The sequence below is a fragment of the Eleginops maclovinus genome, chromosome 9 (assembly GCF_036324505.1).
Source record: "Eleginops maclovinus isolate JMC-PN-2008 ecotype Puerto Natales chromosome 9, JC_Emac_rtc_rv5, whole genome shotgun sequence".
NCBI lineage: Eukaryota > Metazoa > Chordata > Actinopteri > Perciformes > Eleginopidae > Eleginops > Eleginops maclovinus.
In genome coordinates, this window is record NC_086357.1 from 17,054,057 (window position 1) to 17,078,362 (window position 24,306).

Here is a 24,306-nt window from a genome sequence, read left to right on the forward strand (position 1 = left end):
CCAGAGACGGCCATAAATGATAAGCAATGAAATGTAATGTGTTTGTTTTGGGCGATTCTTGAACCAGAGAACATGAGTGTGATTATGTGCTGGCATGGTACCTTTTGGAAGAATAATTTAGTCCACATGGAGTTATCTTTTAAAAACAATTTAAAAAAAAAACTCAGGAGATCGGGTCACATTTCTTAAATAATTTAATTGCAAAAGGGTCTTTTAAAAATACTTCTACAAGAATGCATCATCATTTTTAGTAATTGTTTGTGTATGTCTGCACCATTAAATACATCTTAATGCTTTTCAAAGAGGAATTAACAATTGCATTTCTCAGCGCTTTACTCTGTCCCCCTTTGCAGTTCACTATACATTTACTCTCGGAAACAATCTCACTTCCTTGTAACAAGAGGAGTTTTCAAAGTAAACAAAAGACAGATGTGGAGTGAGCTTGTTAGAGGACAGAAGAAAAGACAGTACTGTATATATTTATTCAAAACAGACAACTGAAGAAAAGAAAATTTGAGTTGTTAGTCAAATGTTTACGGGAAGGGTGGGCGTGTTTGATGATCTGTGAAGGATGCATAATAGGAAAGGAAAGGTGGAAGGAATGTTGGGAAAGTTTGAATCTTATTGGCACACAAAGAGATACCACATCTGAAAAAGCCTAACCTCTGCTGATCAAAGTGTTTCTGTATAAAATAGCAACCTTTTTTTTACACACAAACAAAGATAACAGTCCAGCAAGCATGTGCAAGAGGAGTTTCTTTCCTATCTGTGAATGTTAAGTATGAAACACTGCCATGAATGTGTGAAAGATCAACTTAATGATTAATTGTTTTCAGTTGATGTGGTGGCAGTTTAATCATTTTAAGATGCGCTACAGTGCCAGTTGAGCTCATCACTCACGGCCAGTTGACTTTGGTGAACACAACTTCAGACCACAGCGCACCATGTGCACCTCATCAATGGTTCATTCAAGCTCCAAAGCGCTGCCATTTTTCATGAGTGGGCATGTCTGCCATCTGATTGAGTTTAGCCCCCATTTGCCCCCCTCTTCTATTTGTATGCTCATCAGTGTCTTTTTGGTGCCACAAGCGACTCTGCAACAGTGGGGCTTAGCTGATTGAATAATTGAGCTCAGTGCAGAAGGGAGTACAATTGAATATTCCTGGGAGACTTTGGGTAAAAGTGAGCTTCTGATTGCATTAATTCTGCTCTTCTCTCATCTCCAAAAGTAGACTCTCTCACTCTTTTCCAATCAAAAAGATGTTTTGCTTTGGGGAGAAACAAAAATAAGTCTGCAGGATTATATCAACAAAATGTTTTTCTTTACCCAACAAGTATTTTGAGCACATTCCCATCATAATAACAGATAACGCTGGCGAATCAAGCGCTCCTGATTCTCAGCCATCAGAAAACTGCAGTGGTAAAAAAAGAAGAGGATTTTAGACTTAATTCCTTTAGAGTTTGAGAACACAACAGTAAAATGATTACTTAACTGTGTGCTACAACTGTTACAGGTTTATACTATGTACTAGAATAATTAAAAACGTCTGTATGTAGAAAAAGATGAAACAATATAAATTGGGAAACGTGTTTTTTTGCATAATATACTCCATGTCTTTTTTAAAGGAGTTGAGAGAATCTGACTAAAAGTAAAATGGAAAGACAATGCTAAGCCGCTAACATCATGCTATTATTACACAGCTCACTAATATTATTCACATATTGCATTGATCAGCTCCAACCCAAACAATATGGACTCTGTCTCGAAGATCACAGCAGCGGTGCAGCCCCATCCCATAATCCACTACTATCAAACACCCCTCAGTGAGAAGTACAAATAGAACATTCTCCGTGATGCAGCTGCTATCATTTAGGATGAGGGGGTCTGCAGATTTTTCTGTCTGTGTGCCAGGGCTGTTGATCCTCCACTGTACTAATCACGCAGCAGCCTGAGCTGAGACAGGATGATTGCAGGCCAGACAGGAAATGAAGAGTGATAATCATAGGTCAGAACCCTGTATGTCTGCGCTCACTGGATGCTCGTATACTCACAATGCCAGATTGGCTGCTGCATTAATCGACCTGACAGACAAAGACCAATAAGTTTCTCTTGACAGCTCTAGATTCTCTGATGAGGATCCTGTTGCAGGAAGGCAAAATGCAGGTCTACTGATGGAGCTATGCCTCTGGGGTGATTGAAATGATTGGCAAGTAAGTTGCATCATCTCTGACCCTTCTCCCTAATGATACCTTAAGAGTTGAACGTATACTCGTCAGTATAAACAGTAAGGGAGGAACCTCGTGTTGGAGGTGATGGTACATAAGAAAAACTAAAACCTAGGTACACATTTCTGTGGTTTGCAGGAGTATTTTAGTTTAAATTAATGTGACTAGAAGATAATTAGTAACAGCTCAGTGGTTCACAGATGCTCTCTATATTAAGAATGAGAATGGATTGCGGAAGCATCCTATCCAGGTCAGGTGGCACACACATTCAAATGCACCTACACTAACACTCACACCCACACAAAAATGGATGAATAACAAAAGGGCAACATGTTGTTTAACCACGGGTGTCTCTCTCTCTCTCTCTCTCTCTCTCTCTCTATCTCTCTTCTCTCCCTCCTAACATCCTGACTTTCTCTTTTGTTACTTTTCTTTCTGTTAATTTCACTCTAAATCAAACATTTCACAACAACACTTTCATTTTGTCAAAACACCATTTTTCTTTTGTTATTTATAGTATTTTTGTTACAAAACATGTACAGGCTGTTTAGAACAACAACAAAAATACAATATCCAATTTATATGCAATTTCTTTTGTTTAATAATCAGCAATTCATTAGGCGAATCCTCTTTGAGTCTCTCTTCCTTATGATTGTTCCAAGTCCACTGTCCCAAATTCAGTCCATCTGGGAGTTGGTGTGGGGGCGGGGGTTGGTGGGCGAGGTACAAATAAATACATAGGGCAGGATGTCAAGATATTAAAATAAGAATTTTGATTATTTCTAAATCCAGATAATATTTAGTAGAAAGTAAGGTGTCCATCATGGTTTCTCTCAGTCTCTGCATGGTACATATATATAGATTTATATATATGTTGTGAGTTCATTTTTTGGATTCAATTAAAAAGAATGTTTTAACAGTTGTCCACAGAATATAGCGTAATTGTTTCAGATATATTTGCTCCTTGTCACAGTTCAGTTCATGCGTTAATTCTCCACGGTGGCAAATAGCGGAAGTTGTATTGTACAGTATACTTGTGTGCAACTTGAGACACCCACACATCCAAGCACACTTAATCACACATACACGCACATATGCGCACGCACGCACACATACAAAAACGCACACAAAAGGCCAAGTGGTCTTTCTATAGTGTTGCCACAGTCCTTGTCTCCCCTTAATCACATAAAGCGTTCAGTCGGGGTACTTAGGTTTGACCGGCCATTTTGAAACAAGAAATCTCCCAAAAATGTGTAAGAAAGCCAAAAAAGGAAGAAAAAAAGAAAAGTGTGTGGACGAACAAAAATAAAACACTTGTATGTGTACAAGCACAGATGATGAGCAGGTGATCCCAAGCTGTAGAGCTATCTTGAGTCACTTCAGGTCAGGGTGAAGAGTTCATCTAGTGACCTATGGAGGATTCAGCAGCCAAAACAAGTGTCCAAAAATGTGGCTGCCCTCCTTTGACCTTTTTGAACTCTGTCATCATCTTGACCTTTGACCTCAGCCCATCATAGATTCTCTTCCACCACCTCACCCTTATCCAGCAAGTGCCCTTTTAGATAACGCACCTTCAATATGAAGATGGAGAATGACACGCATGCACAGTGAAACCACTGCTATCAGGGAAAGAATTGTCCCGTATGTCCTGTGGATCCAAAACATCTCTGTTTTTCTTTTCCTTCTTTTGGGAGTGAGCATTTGTTCACTTTTTTTATACCAGGGTGTTCATTCATTACTAGTCATAACGTTCTTCACAGCTGGGTTGAGAGGTCATGGGGAGTGTGACATTTCAGTTACAGGGCTAAGGCCAACCTCACTAAAACACACGTGCATGCAAATGTCAACCCACACCGGAGCTGGTGAGGCACGCATGGGGTATAAGGGAGTTTAATCTTCTTCCTCTTTCAAAAACACACAACTTCTCATCGGATGGAAAAAGCAACAATGACGAATAACACAAAATCAGGAACAGGAAGTGGTAGTGAAATAAAGAAAAAAATGGTCAGAGGCACTGCAAGCCAGTTTTATAGCGTCTAATTGGCAGAGATGGGTCAGGCAGCTAGGGTTTTCCAATGGCTCTCTCTGGCACAGTTCCTCCCCATTTTCCTCACTGGCTGTCCTTCGACTGCATTGGTTTATATGTCCTGTCGCTCACACCTGGACAGGAAGTGTTTGGTTCATCTGTAGTCTCATGTCCTGAATGCTACCGAGAATTTTCTTCTGATGGCCGGCCAACGTTACTCCTATCCGAAGCAAGTCCCTGTTGAACGAGAAGAAAATAAGAACAGGTGGCTCAGTCATAAAAAAAAACTTAAAGTAAACATCACATGAAGGAAGTTTAAGTGCAAATTTTACTTTTCACCCACAAGTAAACACACACTCTACCATGTGGAAACAGAGACCGCAGCATCTTGGCAATAATTCATTAAATGGCTACCAGAGGAAATGTCAACAAAATGGGAACACTCACCTAGCTATAGTTAATGCTTGTCTTGATGCAACATACTTCTGTTTCCCAGCAGATGGGCAAGAGTATGGGAGTCAAAGGGCCATAATGTTATAGTTAATGATTAAAGAGCAAACTTAGCTACTGTTCAGCAGATGGCAGACTTCACAGTCAACACCAACCTGCCACTTAACTACAGAAACTGGGAAGCGGATTCTTTTTTGTAAGATACAAGACAGATTACTCTGTTAGAAGCCTGTCATTCATACTTAGAGTGGTGCTGTGTTCCAGTAAATCAGCTTTAACTTGGTCACTGTTGCTCAATATTTCTCACAGCTTAAAAATATCCCAGAAAAAAAGACCGCAAATAAGACTGGAATATTGTAAAGTATTTTTGTAGCTGAGCGCTCACATCAGCTAGAAATACCACTTAACCTGTGGTTGACGATGCAGTGGGAAACTATGAAAACGTTGACATACAGTTGACATTACTACACCCATAAAAAAGCCTGGGAGAGCGCACCTGCTTTGGCTGTCATTAGTCAGACGGCATAATCTAATCAGCACGGCCATGTTGGTTTAACGCTCCACAATTATATCAGAAGAACCTCTCTTTTCCGCTCTGTTGTTTGATTTCCCCAGGTGATAACTAAGGAGAGAGTGGACGGCGTCTGGGGCAGAGATTAGCTTACTGCTGGGGTTCTGCCACAGTCTGCGTCCTCTCCGTTTAGTCGCACACACACACACACACACACACACACACACACACACACACACACACACACGCACATGCACACGCATACGCACACACACACACACTGGATGATTTAATATTATACCCGGACACCAAAGACTTTGCTTGTCTCAATGACTTTGCGGCCCCATCCATTTTAGTACATAAGTATGCACCTAAACTCACACATGCACATGTTTTTGAGCACACACAAACAATCCACACTTCACATCTATTCTCTCCAAAACTAAATAAGGGTGCGTCACTGCAATTTTACACAAATAAAAGGTGTTTTTTTGTTTTCATATTTCGCCACCCCCATCAATGCAGCAATGGATGATGAAATGATAATAAATGGGCACCATTAGAGGAATTACTGGCCATTAAAGGAAACGAAGAGCCACAGTACGCCACACCTGTCAGCCTGGTCAAATTGAAACAAATTACCCCCACCTCCATTGCTTATTATGCAACTAATGAGGGTAATTTATTTATCATTATAATCTTCATTCATTTATTTGATCATCAGTGGCTTCCATTTTCCATGACTTTCATTACATAATTTCCTGTTTGTACACACGGCAGAAGGTGGGGGAATCGTCAAGGTCAACTGGACATCGTACTGTAGTCAGGGAAGCAGGAATGAGTGCTTTCTTAAAAAATGTAATGCACTGTTAAATTGTGTATTTGTCAATTGTGTATCAGATTTCCTGGCTTTCAAAGCAGGTGATTGTTATTAGTTCCATCCTGATTAAATAATACTCTACGGCAAACCATCATGATTGGTCAATTAAATTCCAAATCACAGCAAAAGCATGGATAATCTTTTGTTTTCCCATTTTGTACTGCAAATTATCTATCTCTTGTTTATCGTGACAAGTTTTGCTGCCAGCATATTGTACATTTTATTTTTTACCTGTTTAATAATAGTGTATCTTAGGTCCTACATTTGTGTATATAAAAACTGGAACTCATAACATTAAAAGGCATGTTAAATATCATTCTGCTAAATTTACCAAAATAAATTATGCCTTTTAATTTAATCTTTATGTCTGTTATGTTAAGCCTCATCAGAGCCCCCTTCCACATCTTGTGTTTGAATAAGCCATAAGACTATATTTATTCTCTCAAGGTCATTCTCCAAGACTAATTTGCCTCAGTCAATCACTTTAGGCCTGATTAGCTGAATCTACTCTCTCCACTCACTCTGCCGTCATCTGGGCCACCAGGTCAAAAGTAGCAAATCCGGCATTGACGAAGTTGTCACGGTAGCGGCTCATCTTGATGGCGTCCAGCCAGTCCCCCACAGTGGTGAAAGTGGTATAGTCTGGTACACAGCGGTCAAGCAAGGGCTGGGATACCCTACATTTGGGAGGGGGGAGGGAGGAGGGAGAAAGAGAAACAGAGAGAGAGGGTTAAGGTCGTCACTCTACTGCCAATACCGGCCAACCTCACCCCCAAATGCGCCCCGCTGAGCGCCACCTCTCCATTTCTCCCCCTCTCCTCCTCTTTTCTCCCCTCTCCTCTCATTTAGATGTCAGGAGTTGTGTGCATGGGGGTGGGAGTAAGGGGGTCACTTTTATGACAGTAGAGAAACTGGCTGGAGGCTTGGGTGGTGGGTTGTGGATGCTGGCGCAGGAGTTGGTGAGGCAAGGTGGTCTGTTTTCATAGAGCAGATTTCAAATCTGGTCTTCAATGATGACTAAAAACGGGTTGCATAGCACACAAGTGGGTATTCTTGTCAAGAATGCATTTATGTGGCAGCATCAGTGATGTAAGAATGTGGAATGTGTCATGCTTCCTATTGGAAACCCTTGACATAAATGGATAGCTTTCTTCCTGTTTGCTGATTCCTGTTCTTATTCTTTCAACTGTCAGTGTATTGCATGACGACGGAAGAAACAGAAAAAACATTCCACTTGAAACCCAATCTGAGTGGCTGTACTGAGTTACATTCGAACAACACACACAAATATGTTTAATGTCCCCTTATGAACATTTGCATACCAAGCAGGTTATATGCTTATTGCTTTGTCGTTCATTGTCTCAGGGTGTGTTTCAATATATATGCAGAACATCATCTAAGGTCGGCCAGACAAATAGAATCCATGCGACACAAATGTCAAAAATACTTCATGACAAAGGAGAAATATCTGAGGAATGTAAACACAGATGTTGTTCACATGTGTGTGGAGTTGAATGGCAGGAGTGAATCATGTACCTGCAGACATTCTCAATTCTGGGGATTGTAGAATGCGTTATAGCCGTTTGATAGTTAAATAAAAATAATGGATTTATCAAAATTGTTTTGGAGTGTGTTTTGCATGTTCGCGAACACCTGTTGAAAGACCAAAAGAGCCCTTTAAAGAAAAACCTAACCTCCTGGCTGATCAATGCTGTAGATAGAGAGGCCACCTTGGGAGTTTTAATAAAACTGTGCTACAACTTGGAGAGAAGTGGAGCGAATGAAAAGAGAGGAGGTCGAGGTGGAGGGGGAGACAGGGAGCTGAAGGAGGAGAAACATATGAAGAGAAGGCTAAGAGAAAGAGGACCACTGTCTCCCCTCCTCTCTGCTCTGTTGATCCCTGTCATCCTTTTTGATGGCATTAGATTCATTAACAATTAAAAGAGGAATGGAGAGTGAAAGAGGGAGAAAAGAGAAAAGAAATAGTGGGGGAGTTAATAACAGTGATACAGAGGCTCCATTGAGTGGTGTAGATGGAGTGATTTTTAATAAGGCCTGTGCTGCAGAGCCCAAGGCCTCGGGCCATCGTAAAGGCAAGGCTCTGGCTTCTCTTAATGGAGTATTGTTAGTCCTCAGTTTCTAAAGTTGGCTTCAAAAGGATCTAAACCATTGCTGGCCACATGTGAACCACAAGCAGAAGCACAGCAGGAAAACTTTGTAAGATTGTTTGCTAGCCAGTAAGACAGTAACAGCCCAAACCCAAGGTCAACGGTTGTCAAAGTTTCTCCAAAGGGTTAGCTCTTATAGAAAGTTTTGCATCTTAAGGCAGATTGGAGATGTCTGCATTTACAACACAGTATAAATCACAGAAAAATAAACAGGAATGACTCTGGTGCTGGAAGCCTTACATCACAAAATCTCAGTGGCTTATTCCACTTTACACCTGCCATATTCAATCATGTCAAGTACACATTACACAACAAAACAATTGACATTTATCCCAGACAGTGTTAGCTAACCTCCAGCCACCCTTCAATGGCGACCAGGACAGCGCTATAATCTCTCACTCCTCCCTTGTTAGGTTTGTCGGCAGGAGGCCACCTCTCTCTCCGCTGGCCCGTTTAAAATCTCGTTAGTGGCTAATTAAAAGATGCTCCCATCTCTTTTTTACATCTCCTTAATCGAGCTAATTAACCGCAAGCTTAATCTTCTAAGAACGTCGCTCCGGTGGCCAACCGAGACCCTGTTTTCCCCCACGAGCCCAAACCAGGATTGTCTGCTGGCCTCCCTCAAGACAAAAAGACCCTGATACAGGGACAGAAAGGTAGGTCATCCCCCTTCTTATCGCTTCGACTCCGCCACCTTCTATCCTTTAAATTCTTTCCAAGAACAGGTTGTAGAGGAAGGAAGTGCAGCTAAATGTAGATGTGACATCATTGATTGAGCTCCCAGTTGGTGGAGGAGTCGCTCTAAGGGCTGCATTCAGCAATGGTAATTTAGATTAGCATAAGGGCCCTTGTTGCATTTGTGAGAACTAATACGTTGTTTGCAAAGAAGTCTGCCCTTTATAGAACTCAAGAGATTGTTAAAGCTGAGTCAGAATGACTCACTGACACCGTATCAACTTAGGAAAGGAATATTTGCACAGCGGAAATCATTATCATGGTTTCTCTGGCTCAGGTGCAGATAAAATGGCTTGGCCTGGACTCGCACGGCTTAAAAGTAAAGTGATTTAATAAATAAACTAATGACCTATTACTTTAATCTATCCGAGTCCAGCAGGCCTGCTTAACATACTGTATGACAAAAGAAAAACTGAATATTTTAAGAAATTTTTCAGAACTAATATCCATTATGCAATGACCATAATGAGACATTATTGCCCTTATTGAACATCACCAATCCACCCTAATACAACTCAACAAGGACCTCCAGAGACAAAAGCTTTAAAGTTAAGTCTATTTGGACCTTACCCAGTGGATTGTGCGCTGTTGGTGACCACTTTGAGGCTGGCAGCATTGCGGATAAGTTTATCCAGCGTGGCTACAATCTGGGTGAATTTGGGTCGCAGGTTCCTCTCTTTCACCCAGCAGTCCAACATGAGCTGGTGTAGTGCTGTGGGGCAGTCCATGGGTGGGGGCAGTCGATAGTCTTGCTCCACGGCATTTATCACCTGAGCGAGGATGAGAGAGATATCAGAATCACAACTAATCACTGAGTGTGGTGTAGAGGGGAGGATGGAACATAAGAAGAGAGATGAGTCGATAAATATAGCAAGTGAAGGGAGGACAGAAGAGGATGAATGAGGGAAATATTGGGAGAGTCAGAGATAATCAGGAAATATCCTCAAGGGAATTTATATATATATAAGGGCTAGAGAAGAATCAGCTTGCAGTGGTAGTTCTGGTTGGGGATAAGGACGGTCATGGGAGACATGGTTGAAAAATGTACAGTTTTTAATATCTACACTTTAATTGCGGTATGCTACTGTTTAATGCAGAATATTTTATTAGGGTGGCTTTTCTCATAAAATATTAATATATATAGTTCACAGTAAGTATGCATATTTCACATTATGGAAAAGAAAAAAGAAATATGAGCTTACATCTTGATTGCTCATGTCCCAGTACGGCCGTTCGCCATATGACATCACTTCCCACATGACAATGCCATAGCTCCACACATCACTGGCAGAGGTGAACTTCCTGTAAGCAATCGCCTCGGGAGCCGTCCAGCGAATGGGGATCTTTCCTCCCTGTGGATATGCGAATGAGTATGTGAGCATGAAATACTGGAGGGATGGAGCACAAACACAGAATCACACACATACAAGAGGGAGAGAGAGGGTGAGAAAAACACAGTCTAAGGGAAATGTTGATGCACAACACATGGATGCATGCTGTATAACCCAGACATCATGTACACAAAAGGTTAGTAACACAGTCACAGAGAATGATATGCACACACACACATGAGACTAGAAGAATATTTAATGTGCTACAGGCTGGTGTTTTAAACATTGATATATCACCATCAAAGAACCATTTCATATAACTACTAGACAAACACAAATAGGTGGGCTGATTGGTATTTAATGCCAGCACTGTCTCTCAAGGTAAGAAACACACTTCCAATTAACCCTGTTGCTGTTTGTCACCAAGAGACTTGATGTTTTGACATATCTAGATTGCTGGAGTCGAGTTAAACTAGAGAATGATAGAACTTATTCTGTTTTTAAGTCAGGAGACCTAAAGCACACAAACCCAACTTTTTTATACAGGCCAATGGAGTTTGCCTAACTTTATTCCAGGGCTCAGTCATATAATATGACTAATATACTCAATCTCATAGGACCCAATCCTATGTGCCCTAACCTGCTTTGCCAATTTGGTATGTTATGTGAAAATAGGAGCAAATCAGTCTTTTATATCATTATAGACATTTGTCGGCTCTGGATCTTTCTATGAAATTTGCTTTAGCTTCAGTATAAAACATTGTATAAAGTCCCCAATGTGTCCATAATTATGCCCTTTGGAGGTACGTTTGTTATTCCAAAATGGAAAACAGTGGGTGATAAACATTAATTTAGCTGCAATTTGTATTCTTTGTCTCAAATGTCCTTATCTTTCTCACCTGATCCTGCCAGCCACAGTGAAACATCCCCTTCCTACCCATAATGGTATTATGTAGGAACCCACTTTAAACTAATTTATTTTCCTGACTTGACTATGTTCTGTATTATTATGTGAAAGGGGCAATCAATTAGCATATGGTGATGTATTGATGTTAAACCTTACATGTAGCACCTTTAAACATGTATATAAAACATGAAAACAGATTGACAAACACATAAACACACTCATACTCTCTCACCAGGGAGCTGGTGTAGGTGGGGTCTGCAGGATCATCCTCGAGGAAACGAGATAGGCCAAAGTCAGACACCTTACACACCAGATTACTGTTGACCAAGATGTTACGGGCAGCCAGGTCTCTGTGCACGTAGTTCATATCTGACAGGTACTTCATGCCTGCTGCGATACCACGCAACATGCCAACCAGCTGGATCACTGTGAACTGGCCGTCATTGAGCTGGTAAAGGAAGAGAGAAAGCGACAAGGATGGATTTGATTGAAGATCCAGGTTGCATGTTCAAAGTAATATATGCTTGTCTCCTTTTTACCTTTTTTTCTGACCTTTCTTTCTTTTTTACTTGCATCTTTCATCTCCTAATACATCACACTGTAACGTATTCCTCATTTCTACCTATCTATTGTCTGTTCCCTCCTTTCCTCTTTCACTGGCAGGCAAAGTATGATTTGACTTTAAGGCAGTGATTCATTGGAGACTGAGCTTTTTGTAAATGTCACCAATCGCCTGAATGCAGAATTTGTCAGATAACCGTCGTGCGCTCTGCAGCAGAGCTTAAGAAGACCTTTTATGGCTCCGTAGAAAGTGAGATAATTAAAAACAAGATCAATCAGATTTGAATGGTTCTATTTGCTGGATAGTGTTGCATTATTGATAAAATCATGGATACATGTTTTATAGGCATTAGTTATTATTAGAGCTATTCCTGTGTGTATTGTGTTTGTGGATGCAGTTTTTTTTCTCACCCTTAGGAAAGAGTCCAGTGCTCCATTCTCCATGAACTCGGTCACTATCATCACTGGCCGACTCTTGGTGACCACACCTTCCAGACGGATGATGTTGGGGTGGTCAAACTGCCCCATGATGGAAGCCTCAGACAGGAAGTCCCGCCTCTGGCGATCAGTGTAGCCCACTTTGAGAGTCTTGATGGCTACGATGATCTCTCGACGCCCAGGCAGCTTGAGGCGTCCACGACACACTTCCCCAAACTCTCCTGCGAGATCCGACGTGAATCAGTCATAGAAAAACAGCAAAAGAGGAATAGGAAAGAGAGAGAGAAAGAGGGAGGGGAGAGAGGTATGACGGAAGAGTGGAGGAGAGTGGGGGGAAAAGAGGGGAGAGGGGACAGTTAACTGGTTAGAACCAAGGAGTCAGGGAAGGGTAGCAGGAGGGGTGGGACAGGGGGAACTGCAAGAGAAGCCAGGACTCTCGGCCAGTGTCAAGGGATGGTGGTGATGGCATACAATGACTTTGTGCTGTTAAGCTATGGATTAAAATAAACAGCATGGGGAATGTAAGGTATGAAAGTAGAGTTGAAAAAATTGATGTTGAAATGTAAAAATAAAAATGATTAAAGAAAGGTGACAGGGTGTGAGGAACTGAAAGAGACAGAGAAGGGGGGGCAAGGATCGGGGAGGGGGGTGCTAAGCTTCAGATTGGCTGTAGAAGTGGGAGCAGGAAGAGGAGCTAGGTGGAGAAAGAAGCTTTGGGGTTCTCGGGGCGGTGGACCCTTTACGTTTAGAGTCTACACCAAGCGTGTGCAAGAAAGCAAGAGAAATTAGGCGATGAGCGATGTGTGTGAACATAGGTGCAACAGTGAGGGGAAGTCAGGGGAGAGAGGGTAGGGGATGGAGGATTGGATGGATTGAGGAAGGGCGAGAGGAGAGGAGGGGGACAGGGAAGACAGGGGTTGAGGGTTTGTCACTTAAAGGCGAATGCTGGGAAGCGACGGGTTCAAGTAGTAGCCCCAGGAGTAGAAGAGCTGTCGTAGCAGTAGTAGCAGTAGTAATGGTAGTAGCAGAAGCAGTAGTAGGGATTCCCATCTCTGCCATCACAACGTCCTCCATTTTGGCTCAGATACAATGCTAAGAAAACTCAACCTCAATTGGCACATTCCTGCAGCTTTTGAGCAGAGATATTACTATCCAAAATATGTAATACATGTAATATTGTACTATCTACAACAACAATAGGGAGGGTTGCTAAAGGAGGGGACACAATCAAATATTGCCAGCAATGGGGGTTAAGGATTGTAATCCAATCGAAGCACTCTTTAATAAAGAGGTTCTCAAGACACTAAAAGGTGGGTAGGGTCAGAGATGACCAATCCTGGACAAGAAACATTTTAATATATAATACCCCAAGCAGACCAGATCAATATATCAGGGCGAATGCACAAGATAAATATTAGTCATGCTCCTTGTTGACAAGAATAGCTTTCAACAACCAGGACATACCCCATAATACTGAACATAAAACAATGTAGTGGAATATAGCCATAAGCTATTTAAAAAGCATTTAGGGTCTTATCCTCTACATGGTCTTTCATTAACAACAGTATGTCACTAACCAAGTGGATTTTTGTTAACATTTTATATTACAACCCACGTAACTGAAATACAGTCAACAGTATTTACGTGCAAATAATCAGAGTTAAATCCTAACCCACAAAGTGTCTTTATAGAAAACTACACAGATAAATGCTGTCTGTATTTGACTGTAGACTTGCTTTGGGCTAAATCTGCTAAAACAGTGTTTTAGCTTTTCACATATTGAAATAACATACATTTCCAGATCCAGGATTGGGCTCTGTTTTAAAAACATGAGTCAAATTATAATCCACCAAACAAAAGGTTTTACAGCTACTCTACATGCACATGGCATGGTAAACAACATAGGGTGCTAGGTGATTGAGGCTAAATTAAAAAAGGTCATACTCTAGCTAGTACTACTTTAAACACAGAGTGCTGGAGACATCTGTAAGACTGGAAAGGGGTTCCTAACAGGTGACGAGTGTGGGAGGGGAGGAAGCAAGGAGAGGGCTAGCGATGAATTGAGTGAAAGTACCGCTTGGTGTGAAGTCCTCTAACGGTATGGCCTGGAGGTGACTAGCAGCCTTCCCCCTGTAGCTCAGGAGCTTTGGTGGGTTACCTGCGCCGATGACCTCCTCGATCTTCACGCAGGAGACGTCGATCTCCTTCGCAAACTCGCGCACAGCCTCGTTGGGGTCCTCATAGGTGAAGGGGTCAATGTAGACTTTCATTCCCGGCGTTACTATAGGGGATTCAGTGGCAAGAACAGGAAAGTGAATCTATGACGTCAAAGAAAACTTTAAAACTATGTAAAGTTCTGAAAACATATTGTTTCTAACACTTTATTATTGAACTGAACGATCAAGCTAATTTATGTTATGCTAGCTATTCTTTAGTGTTAAGGGATACTGAGTCGAAGATGGGGCATTTATATAGGAATAATGCTGTTGGTTTGTGAATAATGCAAAAAGGAGGTGGCAACTCTTCAAAGAAACTTACTGTACTGCTGCAGTTTCTCTGTGTACTCCGACTCTGAACCATTTCTTTGCTTTCTGTTGAGAAAGATGAAAACACAAATTGAGTCACATTGGCTCCAAACAGCAGGGAGTAGATGCCAGAAAGGAACAAAGGAGGGAGAGAAAAAACAGATCCCTAATAATGTCTGGAGAGATGCAGCCACATCACGATGTGGCTTTAGTAAATGTTTTGTCTTTTTGTATTGGAAGCAAGGGATACACAGTATTGGATCAATGCCTGGTGGTAAAATGATTCATACTTGGGGACTGTAACATGAATCTAAACAAAAAGATCTCATACCATTGTCTGATGCAGCAAGTGAAAGCCATTCGCTCTCGGTACCCCCAAAATGAGCAGGCGAGACAAAAGCAGACTCAAACAGCAAGCTCAGCTGTCTCGCCTTTCTCGCCCTACAGACATCACACTGTACTTTAAATTCAATCTGCCTCTTTTCTCCTCATTAACTCTCTCTCTTTGTCTCTCGCTGTCTTGGTCCTTTTTTCAATATTTCCAAATGTCCCTCTCTTTTTCTCTTTGAGCCATGTCTCTCAGTGTGTATCCTCCTGCACATGTCCCTTGTGCACAAGCAAAGGGGAGGGCACAAAGATGATGACAGAGCGAGGGGGCTGGTTTGTTGAAATGACATGTTAATGTGGTTCCTTTGTTGTCTAACCAGTAACCAGGGCAATAATACCCAATGGTGATTTGCATCTTATTTCAAATTCTAATTTGGTTCCGGAATATGCCAAAGCTCTGTGTTTTCTATTATTGCTATTTTTTCATCGTTTTCTTGCTGTCAGAGCAGAGGCTAAGCTAAGACCCTGGGAGAGACACAATGTATTGGGTGAGAAAATAGAAGAGAGTGAAGAAGCAAGAGGGAGAGAGAGGTGGGGGAGCAAGGGAGATTATTATTCAGTGTAGCGTGACCGATGCCCACGCTTGTCAGGCACTGCCTGAACTGGCTTGTGGAGGGAACGCTGTGGGCGCTAGTCAGCAGTGGGTGCCAACCTTTCACACGTATATACACTCATGCACAGCATTTGCTGCTTGACAAATGAGCAGTATAAGGATAAACGAGAGTGGTTAGACCCAGCCGATGCAATGTTGGACTTGTTGTAAGGTGTGTGCAGCAGCTTGCTTTTTCCCAGTCAACTGGGCCCAGCAGACAAGGGTGCATCTGGGTTCTTTGTGGTCAGGCATACACACAGATGATTCTGAGTGCCTGGCCATTACGACAGGCCTATCAGTCCCAACAGCTGCTGCACCATGCTGTGTCCAGTGAGAAAAGTAGCCTTTTGGCCAAAGCTGTTTACTATTCACAGATTCAGAAGGCTAATCTCCGTTGTCTCACAGGTGGCACCGCAATCCGCTGAGACTTTTCTGGGGTGGTTTGGAGGACATGCAAACAAAGTTGACATTTGAAGCCATATCCATTTTTTTCCACTTGAAGGGAAACTATTATGCATAAATGTTTCTGTAAGTCCATGCTGTTTGAAAATATTTTTGAATCAGTGCAGACGTGCTTTGCCACACATGCTCTGACTTTTTAAAACTGATAGAGAAGTTTTATTCTGACCTTAGGCAGACAATAGCGATGACCACAACTGCAATGATGAAAACCAAGGTGGCGGTGGCTGATCCCACGATGAGTGGCAGTTGCTCCTGCCATGACTTTGGGGGGTCAGCTATAAGGGTTAAAATGAAAAGTGGTTATTTGAAAATATTCTCAAAAATATACACTACTATAGCTGCAAACATTTGTATCACATAGGAAATTGCAAATGTGTGCTCTATGATAAGTGAATGTGACTCACATTAGAGTTATATGCTCAAAAAGTTAACCATCCAATAGTTTTTTTACAGGCAGAATGGGGAGCAACCTGGGACTAATACATGTCATATTGAAATACTATGAAGTTAAGTATTCAGCTGTTTTTCTGTGTCAGCTTAATGATGTGTATGATGTGGAGCAAGAGTGAGGCTGATAACTTTAATGTTTGTTAGGAAATGGTAGAGTGTCACAATTTTTTAAGCCAATTTCTCTCTAAGGATTTCAGTCTGTTTGCATGAAAACCAGGCATAGTAGCTTTTACTGACATAAGCTCTAAGCCTCCATTACTTCATGAGATTATTCACAGCACTATTTTAGAGGTTGTGCTGCTAAACTAACAATATTCTAATATATGTTTGGGTAATGAAATAGGTAAAAGAGTATCATACTTTGCAGGTTGGTGCTGAAGTCGGCTGGGCTGCTGTAACGACCGTAACCGGCTACTGTTCGGGCTCGGACCTGTACCACATAAGGTGTACCGGCCTTGAGACCTTCAATGCGGGCATTGCTTCGTTGGGCAGTCATGGTATGGGCAATGGCCTCACCTTGATCCTGCAGAAGCAAAGACAGAGTGATGAGTTCAATACGGAAAAAGCCACCACATGTGTTGTCCACATCATCATCACCCTGTCCCTTACACATCAATCTAACCATGAAGGCTGGAGGAAAACCGTTAGAGACAAGAGTAACATAAGAGGAGAGAGACAGATTTTGGCTGGCGTGTTAATCCAAGGTGACATGACAAAAAACAGAGCAGATATATACTGAGTGCCTTTGACCCCTCCCCAAAGCAGATCCAGTCCCAAATCTCTGGAAAGCCCCCTGGAAAATACAGACACTTTCTAATGCATTGATGAGATAGTAAGGAGGATAAAGAATGGGCAGAGCATATAGGAAATAGGGGAAAGAAGTTAGGGGGATGGAAAGAGAGAAAAATTAAGGAGGGATAGAGAGATTGAAAGAGGGGAATGAGTATTGGAGGATGATCACACAAGCTAAGATTGTGAATGGTTACTTGCCTCACTGCAACCATGTGTTTATCAGCAGAAGCATTGTTCCCACATTTACAATAACACAAATGAAATAGAAACCATGCAATTCAATGAAATTAGATTGAATTAGAGGCATTGACTTACATTGTTTCTTACCTTCTCATGGTACTTAATCTCATAATCCAGAATGATTCCGTTGGGTTTCTCTGGAGGCAACCAGGACAGGCTCATGGTGCTCGCTGTGGCCGCCATCAGGTGAACTGTGGGCACTGCAGAAGGAGCTGCACAAGGCGAAACAAATAATGGAAAATTAGCTACATTTGTCGTTTTATACGTTGTGTCTTTTCAAGCTCTATGCCCTTTGTATGTCCAAAGAAGCCTAAATACAAAGTCTTAGGCTGTGGGCTTTGTGAAAAGATTTGGCCAATAGTTAGTATGCAGACCCATTCCCCACTAATGCTCAAATTCTCCCTCCCTGATTCCTCGGGGAGGGAGAGGGAATGTCTAATTCTGCAGTGACAAGAGAATCTACTGAAAAAGTGATTGATACTCTGGTACATGCAATTCTCTCTAACATACACCAACTGTAGGCTAGTTTAGGGGAAAGCACACACATACAGATGTTACGTTTTATCTTTTCATTACATGCTTGCATAGTAAACAACTGTTAGACTTTTGCATCTTGCAAGTGTTTTGGAAGAGTTTAGTAGTTTCCCAGGTAATCCTATGCATTATGTACTGTTCTTGCATGAACTGTTACCTCACTAACACTGTATAGACATGATTTATATTATCTGCATACAGGTAGACATTGGTTTCTGAAAACTCTCACAACGAGTATCACACACAATGGAACTCCACCCACCTGAGCTTTTTTGTCTTTGTTCACATGTGCCTATTAACGGCCAAATGTCTGCCTCCCTGTCTCTCTGGCCAATTTTCTAAGTTCAGGCTTGTTCTGTACCTCTGACTCACTCACGCCTCTCTATTATTTCATAGCTTTTGTTTCTTAAATTTAACCTTCAATCTCTATTTGTACATTCTCTTCAAAAAAAGTTCCTCAATAATTGCAATACTCACACAATTACACACTTAATTTTACACTGTCTACTTCAGCTCTTCACTTTCATCTTCCTTTTTGACCACTGCAGACCTCCATCTTCGCTCTGTCTCAGTCTCTCTCCCTTGGAGGATTTTAATCCCCAGTTGTAAGTTCTTTCATCCTCCCCCTAGCATTTCCTTTCTCCCTCTGCTGCCTATGTGGCCAGACATCTATCTATTTCTTTCTCTCTCTCTCTGCTCCCTAAACCATCCCTCCCCTAGCTTTCCCCCGCAAGCCATCCACACAGGCCCACCACGTCTCTCTTTCTCCCCAGAAGACAATGCTTCCGAAGCAGATCCCCTGGTTACTCTAGCCAGGGGATTAGGGGCCCTCCTCCAAGACAAGACGTTGAAGTAACCATGGAGGTGGCCCCTAGGGCTTATCACCCCCCTAGTATTTATTTTGGTTCTTAAAAGGTGAATGCACATGCAGGGATGGTCCTGGGACTACACCACCGGATAATCTGATCACAGTTGATGCTCTCTTGCTCCCTCCTTTTTCCTTCACTTCTCTGTACGCACCCAACTGACCCTAGGCATCTATGAATGGACAGTGGTCCCTGTCAGCCCAGTGCTGAACCTCTTGTGAAACAATGAGGCCCTCGCGTGGGGCCCTGTAGTGCCTTTGGGTCCTAGACCCAGGAACAGAAGGCATTCCTAAAGCATCTTTTAGGAGCAGGAACACAAGGTTAGAGGTGAGGAGGACAAGGGCATGGAGGAAGAGAGAGATGATGGTGGTAAGAGCAAGGGATAATCCTTTGTGTTGTCTAAGCCTGCAGAAATAACTAATTTAACAGAGCCACTAAACACATCCAAGGCACAACTTAATAGCCTTGGGATAACCTTAGAGACCAACTGACAATAACTCCAGTGTATAGTAAGATCCATAGTACTGACATACCTATCTACCCATTTTAATGACTAGTCATTGACCCTGACATTTCCGTTCTGCATTGTAGATGTTCACATGCAAAAGCGTATTATTACTACACTTATTTATGATGTATCAGCTGATCTTCTGCATCCAAAAATAATTATCCTAGCAATGATTTTACATTGGCCCAGTTACTGTGGGCTGGAGGAGTGGTGGGTTAGAAGCAGTGGGCAGCTATAATACTGTGGGTTCAACACTTTGAATACACACTGCCTCGCTATTGCTATTTGCAGCAGTGTTAGTACAGAGCATGCTGTGGGCGTGTGAAAAAGGTCCCTTTCTAAGCTCATTCAGAAGAATGTCTTCCCTCTCAATCCCTGTTCAAAGGGAAAATATATAACACACTCCTACATGCATAGAAGAAATTGATCTTTACTTCTTCAGCACGGAACATATTCTCTGACATTCTACTGTATTTCTTTCCAGCCTTTGAAAGTCAGCAATGCCTAAGTTCAATATTGATCATAGACAGGTAAGCCATGAGGCTGCAGCTGCACCTACCAGCTTGATTTGTGGTGATGTTCACTGAAGAGAAATGAGGTGAGTATGGGCTCTTGTTGGAAACACCGTTGACTGCCTGAATCTCGAAGCTGTACTGTGTGTGGGCTTGTAGGTTACGGACAGCCACACGGCGCTGTGTGAGGCCCAGGTGGCGTGGTGATATGTCAACGTTGTCGTCACACCGCGAGCACATTCCCCGCTCAGGCAGGCACTTCTTACAGATGACGTTGTAGAAGATGTCTTCACGGCCACCCAGGTCACGAGGGTCGCTCCATTCAAGCACGAGTGAGGTCTCGTTTACAATGGATATTACACTACGTGGTGCAGAAGGAATAGCTGCAAAGTAAAGTGTGGAAGAGATGAGGAAAATAGTTTTAGATTGAGAGTGAATTTGATCTTCATGCACAATAGGTGTTAGGAAAGTTTCTTGGTAATACTAAAGAGAAATACTGACAATAGAGTAGATTCATATTGAAAAAAACACATAGTGCATATTATTATATACAATTACATTCATTATTTAATAGCCACTATCACCATAATTCATAACCCAGAATTGTTTCTTGTGCTGTGGTATTAGCAATTTTTTTCAAACATTAACTAGAACATTTTCTGCTTCCACAAAAAGAGGCTGTTCCAGCATTTTTTCTAAAAAAGAAAAAATAAGAAGAGGAAAGGAGTTCAAATTTGAATTGCATGCTCATTTCCACTGTGTGTCTGCGTGTGAAGTGCTGGGGGGGGCCAAGCGAGACAAACTATTGGCAGAGCTTTTGCAATTCTTATCCAATTACTGGAGCCTTATCTCTCACTGCACTGTGGGAGAATCAGCCCTCCACCCCAGCAACAGGAAAAAGGATCTTCTTCTCTTTTTACCAGCAAATGAATTATCTTTTACGTGTGCATGTTTGCTCTTAACGAAAGCACTGCTAAGAAAAAATGTCCACTGTCTGCCTCTAAAGGGATAGCAGCATTGAGAACAGATTGAAATGAAGGTGGGGGAGGGGTTGGATGATAACGTTTTTGGATAACATTGGGAAAGCAAGCAGACTTGTTTGCCGTTCGTGTGGCCTGGTGGGAACAAACTCCAGAGGGCTTTTATCGCTATAGCTATTGAGGGCAAAATTCAAAGGGGGAAGTTTGGGAGAACATTTACCACACAGTAAAGAATTCTGTTTAATAACAAACAAAACACTTGATTGCTTTCTGAATTTGAGGTGTAAATCTGTTTCTGTCAGTTTTTTGTAATTGTAGTTACAGCATTCTTACATTATCAGTAGGAGTTTAAAACATGCTGATGGTATTCAGTCAATTGAAAGTGGTCTGTACTTACTGGTGCAGGGGGAATCGGGAGAATCGCTGTCTGAGCGGTAGAACCCGGTTCGACAGGAGCAGATGCTGGAGGCTCCTGAACTGGCACGGCTGTTGGCCGGACAGGGCGAGCAGAAGCCATCACCCTGCTTGGACTTAAAGGTGCCAGGGCTGCAAGCTGATGAAAAAAAGAAAAGATGGAGGAAGAAAGGTTTGAATAAGTAATAGAATACAGTATATAGCAATTGGCTGCCCTTATATTACGTTTGTATTGGTCATGTTATCCATATGGCCAGTAAGGCACCCTGAAATAATTGAATACAACTTAACTCTCACTGATCCTTAGCTTTAGCAAACAAGCATTCACAACAGGTTGCAATGTCTTAACTAAGCGGGATTGATGAGATTGTCAACCCAATTTACACAAACAACTTTCAGAACCGAAACGCTGACATGTAGCTTCTATCTGATTTCAGTATTTTATCGAATACATATAAACATGGACACAGCTCATCATATAGATGCACACAACACCTCATAAGGTGAACACAATCATGGGTCTGGTCAAATCTGTGCAAACACATGTCTGCACACTTGCACACACACCATCCTGGACACAAGTCTCTTCAATGTGCTTGGTGTTATGAGGTCTGTCTCTGAGATTACTCAACTAAAAAGACCTAAATAAGTTACCTCCAGCATAGTTTTACCTTGACTAGTTCTTGATTAAGGCTTTACAAAAATGAAAGACATTCAGAGCATTTAGAAGTAGTGCAGCATAAACACATTATGATGCACTACTTAGTGAAACCTAGTGAAGTAATTAGATGAAAAAAACCTTGCTGGTCTTTGTAATTTCAGTATATCTGTTTATGGCTGCTGTTTGGAAGTTCACAGTTGATAAGTTGGAAACGTGCAAACACTGCAGGCGGTAAAAACTGAAGCGGGCGGCACTGTGATCCAGAACCCTTTGACTCCATATCTTTGATAAACTGTCTTGTTAAAAGATAAATGAGTTTGCCGCATTGCTTCATAAAAAAAGACGAGAGCAGGTAAGACAGGCAAAGTTTACACGGTCCAGTTGATTAGCTGACCCACTAATGCGTTAACTCGTCAATGTCAAGGACACACTGCAATGTTTGTCTCCCTGAATGATAATCATCTCTAAAGGTCCTGCATTTGTTTTTGCTCCCTGTTGAAAACAGCAGGTTGGGGGTCACATCTGCGCCAACCAGTTCCTGCTGCTCCTGCTTTTTCCCCGTAGTTTTTTTTAAAGTTCAATATTAGCACAAAACACCCAGTTGACTGCACAGTTTACATTAGCACTGAGTATATTTGTTCTTCCACCATTAATCAGATTCATCCACACCAATGGCTAACAGGAAACCCTGCTTGATAAATACGAATGACCTTGAGTTTTACCAGGTGGTAGAACTACTTCTTTGATTCGGTGTCAACACCCATGCAAGTTCATTTAGGTTCACACAAAGTAAACTTCAAGCAATTTTTGAACTCTCGAGGGTAAGAGTGTTCATTTTTTTAACATGTTGGCCTGACGAAAGATGTTGATGGAGCATTCCCATTTAAATACACTTTTTTTTTTAGGGAATGGCTGAAAGTGCTGATCCATCACTTCCAGTGAGTAAAGGGGTCATCCTCTTCCTTTCATCAATGATCCCCTTAGAGGAACTGCTGAAGAATGAGGAAGAAAGAGAGACAAGGGCTAGAGAAAAAGGGAGGGAGAGGTGGAAGAGGTGGAGGCATAGAAAATGTTAATCCTGCAGGCTCTTTCCCCCCCATTTCCCACTCCCCTGTGTCTTATCCTAAGCTCTATGTTCATGCAGAACATAGAGCTTAAGGAACTGATTAGAATGTATGCTCAAATTTGAAAATGTGGAGCATGAAGAGAAAAGTAAGAAATATTGGGGGGGAGAAATGTGCAATAAATGAGCGGAAAGGCAAAAAAAAGACCATCGATAAATATTAATGCAGGCATCCTTACTGTAACTGTGATGGTGTATTAATGAGCAAAATCCTTCGGATCAGTAAAGAACAGAAAAGGACGGAAAGAGAAAGCAATGGTGGTGGAACTGTAGGACACGCTGCATGTCGAAATGAGGACAGAACATTTTAGGAAAGGACAGTCACACAGAAAGAATGATGAGAAATGAGTATGGAGAGTGGACCTGAGGGGAGGTGAAGTGAGAAGAGAAGAAGAGAGGGAGATTTATCCCTTGTGGTTTCCAGTGAAGCTTGATTAGAGAACATTTTATCAGGACTTAGTCGCCAGGGCTTTCACCTTGAGCTGCCGGGAGCAAACAAATTAGTTTTTAACCACATACACCATGCTTTAGATTTACTACTCCCACACAAATACACATTCTCTTTCTAAAGGTGAGCACACATATATAGGGTGTGCCAGAAGCTGCCATTGTAAAACATCCACCAACTCTTTGGCTAATTAATATTATGGGCACTGAACTTAAAGGTCTTCTCAGCCTCACCTCTTTCTGCTATGTAAGGAGAAGAATGAGCCCTGTGAACCAAGGCAGACAATCCCAGATAAACTGTGCATTCACAGACACCTTGCATTACACCCTGCTGATCAATAAACCTGCCAGCTCCCCTCTCTCTCTATCTGTTTCTCACTCTCTAACTCATTCCGCTGTCTCCATTTGACCTACGCACCCTAGGCCAAATTTTACGCCCCCATACCTCTCACCACACAAACATGTTTCATGTATCCCTCCATCTCTTCCTGCTGTCAACTTCACTCCATTTAAGTTGAAACTATTGCTGTTTAAATTCATCTCGCTTTCAACCTCTGTGAACCCGTAATGTTTTCCATCA

The 24,306-nt window shown here is 41.9% G+C and overlaps 1 protein-coding gene across 10 annotated transcripts in view; it reads right to left on the reverse strand.

Moving 5' to 3' along the window:
* Positions 1 to 176: 176 nt before the first annotated feature.
* Positions 177 to 24,306, reverse strand: part of LOC134869421 (ephrin type-B receptor 3-like) — a 59,453-nt gene continuing 35,323 nt past the window's right edge. Inside the window, exons 4-16 of one of the 10 annotated variants that reach the window (XM_063891029.1) lie at positions 21,479 to 21,634; positions 20,149 to 20,484; positions 17,769 to 17,893; positions 17,010 to 17,172; positions 16,366 to 16,474; positions 14,772 to 14,824; positions 14,392 to 14,514; positions 12,207 to 12,454; positions 11,467 to 11,682; positions 10,199 to 10,348; positions 9,567 to 9,766; positions 6,615 to 6,770; positions 177 to 4,489 (exon numbers count right to left, since the gene is read on the reverse strand). In XM_063891029.1, the coding sequence (XP_063747099.1) occupies positions 4,381 to 4,489; positions 6,615 to 6,770; positions 9,567 to 9,766; positions 10,199 to 10,348; positions 11,467 to 11,682; positions 12,207 to 12,454; positions 14,392 to 14,514; positions 14,772 to 14,824; positions 16,366 to 16,474; positions 17,010 to 17,172; positions 17,769 to 17,893; positions 20,149 to 20,484; positions 21,479 to 21,634 (2,144 nt within the window). In that variant the 3' untranslated portion in view covers positions 177 to 4,380. Of the gene's footprint in view, positions 4,490 to 6,614; positions 6,771 to 9,566; positions 9,767 to 10,198; positions 10,349 to 11,466; positions 11,683 to 12,206; positions 12,455 to 14,307; positions 14,527 to 14,771; positions 14,825 to 16,365; positions 16,475 to 17,009; positions 17,173 to 17,756; positions 17,894 to 20,148; positions 20,485 to 21,478; positions 21,635 to 24,306 lie in introns of all 10 variants that reach the window. The other 9 variants (XM_063891027.1, XM_063891024.1, XM_063891028.1 and 6 more) reach the window with 9 other exon arrangements.